This window comes from Bison bison, unplaced genomic scaffold, assembly GCF_000754665.1.
Source record: "Bison bison bison isolate TAMUID 2011002044 unplaced genomic scaffold, Bison_UMD1.0 scf7180017864518, whole genome shotgun sequence".
Lineage (NCBI taxonomy): Eukaryota > Metazoa > Chordata > Mammalia > Artiodactyla > Bovidae > Bison > Bison bison.
In genome coordinates this window covers 1,231,247-1,241,271 of record NW_011495071.1, presented here as the reverse complement: position 1 = coordinate 1,241,271, position 10,025 = coordinate 1,231,247, and the positions used below count along the sequence as shown (strand labels likewise).

General features: G+C 37.0%; 1 protein-coding gene across 2 annotated transcripts; it reads right to left on the bottom strand.

Moving 5' to 3' along the window:
- Window positions 1–2,445: 2,445 nt before the first annotated feature.
- Window positions 2,446–10,002, bottom strand: TEX12 (testis expressed 12). 2 transcript variants are annotated; one of them, XM_010830330.1, is made up of 8 exons: window positions 9,892–9,988; window positions 9,663–9,781; window positions 7,329–7,508; window positions 6,899–7,076; window positions 4,847–4,925; window positions 4,014–4,125; window positions 3,872–3,923; window positions 2,446–3,110 (listed from the first exon to the last, which is right to left on the bottom strand). In XM_010830330.1, the coding sequence occupies exons 3-8, from the start codon at window positions 7,411–7,413 to the stop codon at window positions 2,966–2,968; spliced, it is 651 nt and encodes a 216-aa protein (XP_010828632.1). In that variant the 5' UTR covers window positions 7,414–7,508; window positions 9,663–9,781; window positions 9,892–9,988; the 3' UTR covers window positions 2,446–2,965. The 2 variants fall into 2 exon arrangements, with proteins under 2 accessions (XP_010828632.1, XP_010828631.1); XM_010830329.1 differs by having other exon boundaries at window positions 9,663–10,002.
- Between the last annotated feature and the right edge of the window lie 23 nt (window positions 10,003–10,025).

The window sequence follows — 10,025 nt, the reverse complement described above, 5'->3', positions numbered from 1 at the left end:
GGGGGGGGGGGCGTGGTTCAAAACATGTACAATCTCTCTTAGTCTCATTTTCAGGACAAGTATCCCTACAACCTGTTTATGATAAGTTGCTGTTTGAAATACTGAAATTTGACCACCAATAGTGGTCTCCCTCTCTAAACTTTCCTCTTTCAGATCTGTCCACTGATTAAGTCAGCTGACCCAGGGTATCAATTTCATTGTGCCACTCCTTCCCTCAATGCAAGAGACAAGGTGCTCCGGGCTGGTGCACTGGGATGACCCTGAGGGATGGGATGGGGAGGGAGGTGGGAGGGGGGTTCAGGATGGGGAACACATGTACACCCGTGGTGGATTCATGTCAATGTATGGCAAAAACCACTACAATATTGTAAAGTAATTAGCCTCCAATTAAAATAAATAAATTTAAAATTTAAAAAAAGGAGTGGTTAAACTTGTCAGAAGGGAGAACAAAGAGTTCTGTACTTCCTACAGTGTCTAGCTGATCATGATATAAAGAAATTCAATATATATTTTGATTTGTAATTATTGAAAAATAACATATAAACTTAAATTTTACTGAAATGAGTGATAAGTGTAAATTAAAGGGCAAATACATTCCTGCAATAGCATATTTCCAGTTGTAAGATAATTATTCTCATGTGGATGGTACCAAAGATATCAAGTTTGATTAAAAAATAAGCCTTATTTAGACTTTGATGAACTTCTTCCCTAGGAGGTGTCTGTTCTGACCGGTAAATAGCATTGTGACTAAAAGTCATTCCCTAGTCTTAAACACATACCCAATGAAATGATCAAATTTAACCTGCACAGGGAAGAACCAGATACTGAGCAATGGTGACCCTATTAAGATAAAACAAATATTGGAACTTCCCTGGCTGGCCTATGGTTAAGCCTCCGCACTTCCTATGCAAGAGGCATGGTTTCATCCCTGGTCAGGGAACTAATATCCCATATGCCACAGCAAAAAGAAAAAAAAAAGGTATAATAAATATAATATGAAATCAAAATCTACTCTGAAACAATGCTAGCCTTATCTTTTACATTAATAACATATTTAAGAAAAAATAACTCAAGAACATTTCTTAATGTTGCTAGCTTCTGCCCAAGTTAGCAGTCATTTTCACAGTTAAAGAACTCTGTAAGGCAACAGGATAACTCAAAATCCAGCAGATTTGTCATACCAACTCAAATGTAGTCATCCTGTTGCATTTAGTTTTTAAAATCCTATTTCTAATCTTTACTGACCTCCAACCTATCCTGTGCCATTAAGATATCTGCCTATGAGCCAAATAATTTTTCCACTATAACCAATATACTTAGTAAATATTACATTATTGTTTTCAATTCTTTCTTGTATGAATATTTATCTTACATGGTATATATGCCTTAAGGTAGTAATTGATGAAATGAGATTTTAACATTTAGAAGGCAGCAGGGCAAACATGCTGTCCACCTGAGTGACTGAGTGAGTGAGGTCGCTGTCGTGTCCGACTCTTTGCGACCCCATGGACTGTAGGCTACCAGGCTCCTCCATCCATGGAATTTTCTAGGCAAGAGTACTGGAGTGGGTTGCCATTTCCCTCTCCAGGGATCAAACCCAGGTCTCCTGCATTGCGGGCAGATGCTTTACCGTCTGAGCCACCAGGGAATCCCTGCTGTCCACTTGAGGAATACCAAATTCCCTGTGGTACTGTCTAAATATATATATCCAAATTTGTGATAACTTATATAGGCAAAATACACATATAATAGATAGAATTGTCCATATGAACAGTGAGTGTTGTGATTTTTAAAAATCTGATCAATATAATTATATAAATTATATATAACATATTAAAAGTTTTCATTAAAGTCATAGTACCTTCCAACAATGTAGATTTTTTTAAAAATAGTTTTTGTTTTGTATTGGAGTACTGCTGATTAATAATGTGAGTTTCAGGTGAACAGTGAAGGGACTGGGCCACAGATACACATGTATCCATTCTTCCCAAACTCTCCTCAAAGGGAGGATTTTTTTGCTAGAAAAATATTAGAGATTTCCTAGTCCAAATTCAATTCTTGAATTATAACAGGACTGAAATGACTCGCTAAGGCTAACTTGTTTAACCAATCTCTTTACTTTTGGACCACTAATCTTTATCCCATACCACATAGCTTGCTAAGGCTTCTAAATATACTTCATTAACTGCACTATTGATACTATTAATGTGTAAAAAAGTCAATTCATATAAAGTTCTGGTTACAAATTTCTAGTTTTTATTTTACCACAAGATAATAATTTGAAACCAAATTTTTATTGTGCTCAGTCACTCAGTCATGTCCAACTCTTTGTGACCCCATGAACTGTAGCCCACCAGGCTCCTCTGTCCATGGGATTTTTCAGACAAGAATACTGGAGTGGGTTGCCATTTCCTTCTCTAACATATGATAATAAAAACAACATGATAATAAAACAAATTTTTATTAATATTGTATAATAATATTAGTGAAAATAATCATATGGTAACATTAAATAGCAACAGCACAGTTTACATATTGAGAAACTGGACAGATTACTTTTGGGTTTTAATTTCTTTACAATTCTAACCATGAAAGACACTTTAAATCTCTATGTACTATTTAAACATAATATTCTAAAAGAAAAAGTACAATACTATTAAATATTATCAAATTAGTCCACTGAGTTGTCTTTTAGAAATTTAAGAAAGGCTAGGATGTTTAAGGAAAAATAAAGTTTACACTTTTACAAAGTATGCCAAATATTAGACTTCAAAAGAAAAGCTCCACACTTCATATTAATGTCCAGCTTAATGCTTTTAAATCTAGAAAAGAAATTTAAGAAGTTTCCCCTTCTACATTTAAGGTATACTTTTTTTTTAACAACTAGAGCACATTCAGAGCACAAATGTCATTCTTTCATTAAAACAATGAGCTTAAATTCTCAGCTTATTTTAAGTACACAATTTTATCTGTGTAGAGTGTTTGCAATCACTGTAAGCCTCTGTCTCAGGAGCTCTCTTTTCTGTATTAGAAAGTTTTCGATAGTATTGGCTTCTTTGAAGAGTCCATCTATCTCGTCAATATAAGACGCATCTACTGCTGCTCTCTCACTAAGGGGAAAAAAAGGTTTTATGTTAAACCAAATAGTCATAATATCTAGACACATCATCAAAATGATGTGCTTTATTATGCTATATTTGTCAGCTATTTCATTTAAGTGGCTTTGTACAGTAGTTGGCTTCATTAATTTACCAACACTGCTCAGTATGTTAAATTAGTTCAACAAATATTTTTGACTACTCAAAGTCCCTTGACACAGCAGAATGTGTATCTTATACATTATAATTCTAATATTAAACTACATACATTATTTTAACAGCCACACAAACATTATTCAAAACAGTGACTGCTCAGTAGTTCTCTAAAAAAACACCTTATAAAACATGACAGTTTCAGGTCAATAGAATACTTAAACTCAGCCTTCTAATATAGATTGATAACATTTAATATTTCATAAATATAAATATTTATCTTCAGTATCACTCTATTATTATGGTTAACTTCACCAAATGGTATTTTTCTCAAAATGTTTTCATAAAATTGTAAGTGTTTTATCATCTAATTAGAAAACAAAATATATCCAGCCTCATTTCAGCTCTGAGAGTATCAAAACAAAAGATATTTAGTGGAAAAGTTAGTCTTTGAAAATAACCAGCTAATCTAAGAAACTGAGGTAGAGTAAAAAATTTGAAAACTATAATTACCAGATAGGTTTTTTAGACCCTGAGCTAAACTTCCCATTATGGAGCTTCCAGAAGAAAACTTCTATGTCTAAAATAAAGACTCAAAAGAATATACCATAAGTACTTGCCTTAAGATCTTTGCATATGTTGACAGCATTAGATTAATTTCCTTGCTCATATCTGTTTAAAAAAATTACTAAGTTATGAACTATAATAAAGTTTCCATATTATAAAATCAATATATAGAAATATAAGCACTTCACACATCACCATTCAAGTCTTTCTCCAGAGCTTCATCTTTATAAAATAGTCCAGAGCTTTCAGACAAAGAAGAATCTGATTTTCCAAGAGAGGACAGCTGTGGACTATCTGGCATTTGAGGCTAATATAAGAAAGTAAAGGAAATAGGCAAACAAGTTAATAAGATCCTTAAGATATACACATTCTGTTAAAAAAAAAAGAAAGAAAAGAAAACAGCAAATAAAACATCTCTCAGAAAAAAGCAAGCATGCTGGAAATGTAGGCCTAATAATCACTTGTTCATTTTATTGTAAATTTATATTAGACTTTGAAAATGCTTTAATCCCCTGATGAAAAAGTTTCCTGTATCTTGAGACAGCAGATGTTGCCATAGCAAAAGAGCAAAACTTTCATTTGGTTAACAGCCATATGCTTGCAAATTTTTGCAAGCTAACATAATCTTCAAGGGAACAAATAATGTCTCAAATGTAAAACAGATCAATTGGTAGGGGCAGCAGTGAAGAATGGCAGGATATAGTACTCTTCTTCAAAAAATATCAGTAGGTATAGTACCTAAGTATCCTATTTATTAATATATATCAAAATAATTAAAGTCCTACATATCAAAAGTCATGCGCCCACTTCTGTCTCTAGATCACAAATTACCACAAAGAAACCTCCCACTAGTTTCCTGGAAGCCTATACTTAGTGAAAAGGCTGCTGGAATCAACATAGTTCCTGTTGGGACACCACCAGCTCTGGGAATATGAAGACATTAAATTCCATTTATCAACAGAAATATCTTAAATGAAGAAATTTAAGTAGTATATAAAAGAGTAAAGTTCCATAAACATAAAGATTACCTCTAACTCTCTTGGTCTCTTGCAATTTCTAGTATCAGGTTTTACAAGTTGACTTGCCATCATATTCTGGAGGCAGGAACTGCAAAGTTTAGAGCAATGCCAATTTTAGGTGCAAACTCCACAATACAGCTCTCTTGAATCCTTCCCTGTCTTTCCATTCCTCCCGTCACTGTTAGTTTAACCTCTCATTATTCATCACTTACCTAAACTACTCAAATTATCCCTCCTCTGTTCCATCCTACCAATTGCTGATTGGGCAATCTTTCAAAACTCCGATTACTGCATTCTTACACTTAAAAGAACCTTTCCTTGACCATTCATTGCTCCAGAAGTTCAAATTGTGTGGTAGAGCACCAGGGGCCAGCCTACCAGTCCTGTGATTTTCTCCTACTCCTTCTACAATTACAGTAGTCTCTTTTGGCACTTTCTACTTTGTTTGGGGATTCATTAAAGACTTTTCTGCCTTCACAAAATCTTAATGTTGAAACAAATCTTGCTGACTGGTTGTTTAGTCGCTAATTTGTGTTTGAGACTTTCAAGACCCCATGGACTTTTTAGCCAGCCAGGCTCCTCTGTCCATGGGATTTCCAGGGAAGAATACTGGAGTGGGCTGCCATTGCCTTCTCCAGGGGATCTTCCGGACCCACAGTTTGATCTTTGACCCACAGATCAAACCGGCACCTCCTTCTTGGCAGGCAGATTCTTTACCACTGAGCCACCAGGGAAGCCCAAAAAATCCTATAGTTCATCTAATTCAATCTCAGTTTTACAGATGTGAAAAAACAGAGGCAGAGGTAGCTGACCAAATGCAAACATGTAAAATTAGGCCAGACTAGAAGAACCAAGATCTCTTGTAGTCTCAAAGAGACTTCTCTTTCTACCGTCCTATCTTACCTTCATATAGCATTAAATTTGTTTTAAATTGCTTTCTCAAAAATTCTGAAGATAATTACCCTGTGAGCCTGAAAGATTAAACTTGGAAAATGTTGAAACCTAGAATGATATAATCTCTTCATCTTAATAGATGAGAATTCCTGTCAACACTCAAGTTATCAATTTGCTTGCTTTTTGAGAAACTATGTGGACCTGGAATATTGTAATGAATCTGTTTGCTTAGTCATATTTAAGAATCATATATATGACAGAAAGACAGCAGCAATCGGCAAACTCCAAACTGTGCTTCTACATCGCTGTCAGTATCTTTCTAATATGTAAACTTAAGCGCATTAACATTAATGTGTTAAAAAAAAATACTACACATGCACAGTAGTGCTCGCTTTGCCTTGGGATGTTTGAGACTGTTTCAGGGAAGCCACCATGAGATTTGTTCTCGTCTCCCTTCCTCTTTCTCTTCCCTTTTACACCTCTTCTCGCCTCACTCAAAGAACGTGCATTATATCAAATCAAAACTTTTAATTAGGTAATGCCACTTCTGTAAAAAACAGATGACTTTTTCTGTCACAGTTTTGGGCTTCCCTGGTGGCTCAGAAGATAAAGAATCTGCCTGCAATGCAGGAAACCTGTGTTCCATCCCTAGGTCAAGAAGATAAGCTGGAGGAGGAAATGGCAACCCACTCCAGTATTCTTGCCTGGAGAATCCCATGGAGCGAGGAGTCTGGGGGGACCAAAGTCCATGAGGTTGCAAAGAGTCCAACGTGACTGAGCACCTAACACTTTCACTACTTTAAAGGCCTCAGCTGAACCTGGTCAAGAGACTGGGCCTCCGCCTTCAACATATAACCGTTCACAGCCCTGGACCCTGGCTGTGCAACCTGACGCGTTGGTGCCATCGTCATTACCAAGTACTACCTTTCGGCCTTAAGCAATCGTTTTCTCCTCACCTTCTCTTTCTTCCCACTGGGGCCCTCAGGCCAGCACACGTACCTCGCTTCTCACCACCCACCCCACCTCCCCTTTCCTCCCCACTACCGTTTCAGCCCCACTAGAGACCCTGCGAGGAAGCATCCCCCTCTCACTGCCTCGCTTCACACGAACAGCCTTTGGGCGTTCATCCCCCGCTGCCCTACTCCAACATCAGTCGGGTCTCTGTACCTTCCTCCTAGGCCGAAGCGCGGGAATGAGGAGTCTGCCGCGTTGGCCTTCCCGTCAGGCAGCGCGCAGATCACGTGACACGCCCACGCCGCCTCCACTGAGCGGGGGTTTTTACCCGCAGGCCTTTCGGCTTGGAGTCTCCGTGAGCCAAAACTCCTCTCGCTTCCCCAGTGCTTGTCTAGAGAAGAAGGGGGAGATCTGAGGATGGTTCCTCAAAAAGAAAGACCAAGGAAGAACTGTCAGAGGAAGGCAGTGTGTCCCAACCTCTTGAAACCTCAGACAGGAAACCCAGAACAGTAGCACACCACCACCACTTTCCAAGTAAAAGTAACATCCTGTTGAGATGGTCTGTTTGCCAGAACGGTATAAACCTGAGTTTTCGTGGCTTAGCAAACCGAGATTTCTGTACACAGAATATCCGTTCCTTTACCTCCTTTTCTTTGGTGCAAGCAAACTTTGGGAATTATAGTTTTTTTAAAAATTCCATTCTTGATGTTCAGTTTAGTCGACTTCATTGGCAGCTTCCAAAAAAATATTTTCTAACACACGTGGCTCACATATTTGAAATTACTCTCATTGGGCGCTTTAATATGATGACTTTGACCTGCAACTTAAAAGATAGACATTCTACACTTAATGTTCAGTTGTGAAGGAAAATAAAAAGCATATCACCTCATAAAACAAAGGTCAATAACACTTCCTGTAAATTCCAGGTCAACAATCTTGCACCTTAGCAAATTATACTTGACGTATACATATTATTAGTGTCCCCCCCTCCCTTTGGCTTATTTAAATGTTAGCTGTTATAAAGAATTGTAAGTATTGTGTGTATATATTTATTGTTTGTGGAAAAAACCGATTGTTTCAACTCCTAGGCAAAAGGAACTTAGTTTACCTTGAGTTGCTATTATTGTGAAATGTAAGTCATTCAGTAAAACTGGACCACATGATTATGTGCGGCTGAATGGCAACCCACTGGAGTACTCTTGCCTGGAAAATCCCATGGACAAAGGAGACTGTAGGGCTACAGTCGGTGGAATTGAAAAAAGAGTAGGTGCAACTGAACACAATTGATAGTCTTTTTAAAGATTCAAATCACCATATTAGGCCTGGTAGCAATGTATATTGAAACATTCCCTATTTGTGATAAAAATAAAGGGAAACGTTGTCATTGTGATGCTATGTCCTAAGTTTTTTGGTGTTCAAGTGTCCTCTCAAGAAATAAAAATATAAAATTAAAAAAAAATTTTTAATACCCTTACTTGGTAAAATATAGTTATCCAATCGATGTTTATCTTTTCATTATTATCATTACTGTTGTTATTATTCTTAATGGTCCATTAAATCCAAAAGTCTGAGAAATACTGATCCAATTCCTCTCCCAGCCTTCACATTGTATAATAGCCAAACGGGTAGTTACGTACTTATTAAAATATTTCCAGGAAAAATTGGTGTTGTTCAGTAGCTCAGTTGTGACCGACTCTTTGTGACCCCATGGACTGCAGCATGTGAGGCTAAGAAAAATGATCCCACCTAATACATACATGCGTACATCGGATTAAAAGGATACCATGGACATTTTCTTTTTAAAATCTTTTTTCCATTATATAAAATAAATGAGAGTAAATGCAAGGGTGCAGAGGGTTATAATTGTCCAGCACTTTAAAATATTCAAAGAGTTATCATCCTCTCATTTAATTTTCACAAACAACCCCTATGAAGTAGGTAGGACATTTGGGTTGCTCCATGTCAAAGAAAAAAATGTTTGTCCCCAAAGTAAGAAATAGGTAAATTACGCATTATGCACTTTTACAACTGGAGAGAAATAATTGGCAATGGGCCATTTAAAATGAACTTGCTTGGTGTTCTGCTTATTTAAATCACAGTTTGACTCTACTTAATGCTTTTGTGCTAATTGACCCAACTGAACAACACAGAGGATGAAACCTGTCATCAGTTTTAGTAATATGCTTTAAGTTTTTAAAAATTATTTATTTATGGCTGTGCCGAGTCTTCATTGCTGCATGCAGGCTTTCTCTAGTTGTAGCAACTGGGGGTTACTCTGTAGTTGCAGTGCATGGGCTTCTTGTTGCAGTGGCTTTTCTCATTGCCAAGCACAGGCTCTAGGTGCCTGCACTCAGTCGCTGTATGCACAGGCTTAGTTACTTACCTCAGGGCATGTGGAATCTTCCCAAACCAGGGATTAAACCTTTGTTCCCTGCCTGGGCAGGCAGATTCCTAACCACTGAACCACCAGCAAAATCCCATCATACACTTCTTTTTTTATTATTTATTTTTAATTGGAGAATAATTGCTTTACAATATTGCATTGGTTTCTTAAGTGTGCTTTTTTCCCTTCTGATAATCACTGTACCAAGCACCCTCAACCATCCTATCTTAGGCTTCCTTTGTAATAACTGCTGTGGACATAATGTTTCTTTGACGTTATGAAATGAAAACCCTATCTTGTCGACAATTAAAAAAACACACAAGCAACAAAAACACTTCAACTAGCTGTTTTTATAAACGTTGTGTTTCCTAATTCTAGAACCCCTGTTTCCATACAGTCTCTGAACTGGCAAAAAAAAAAAAGAAGCGAAAACAAAACAAAACAAAATCACTGTGCTAATACAATTGAGCACATTTTCAAGAGAAAATTAGCTAAGAAACTTTGTTTCTGTTAGTTATTTTCAAGGCTGTGATAGTAACACTCTGCTCTTTACCAGTTTCATTTTAGGTGGGGTGATTACATTACAGGACTTACCCTCCTAGGGATGATTATTCATCACTGTTGTTCACTTGCTGAGTCGTGTTCCGCTTCTGCCATCCCATGGTATTCAGCACAGTTAGATGAGAAAATGTGCTAAAGCCTGAATAGAAAGTCTCAAAAGAGAAAAATTAATGTGAGAAAAATGCTTCTGATTGACCAAGCAGGTGCTTTTTTTTTTTTTTTTTTTAAAGTGTTTGGGTGTACTTCGGGAAGAGGTACAAACTTTGAAGGGCCAGAACTTGCAACAGAAGAAATGATTTCATTAACTTTTATATTAAAAGAAATATCCTTATTCTCTGACACTTTGTTTCAGGTTTCACTGCCTTAGGAAAGAGGCCACGTTTGAAGGCGGGTCCT

What these genes read in the sequence shown, in the direction of transcription:
- TEX12 (XM_010830329.1), bottom strand. Translation starts at nt 7,413, where the DNA reads ATGAAGTCGACTAAACTGAACATCAAGAATGGAATTTTTAAAAAAACT. An exon ending in TCTGGAGAAAGACTTGAATG is followed by an intron (nt 3,924 to 4,013) that starts GTGATGTGTGAA and finishes TTTTTTAAACAG; the next exon opens with ATATGAGCAAGGAAATTAAT. An exon ending in ACATATGCAAAGATCTTAAG is followed by an intron (nt 3,111 to 3,871) that starts GCAAGTACTTAT and finishes TTTTCCCCTTAG; the next exon opens with TGAGAGAGCAGCAGTAGATG.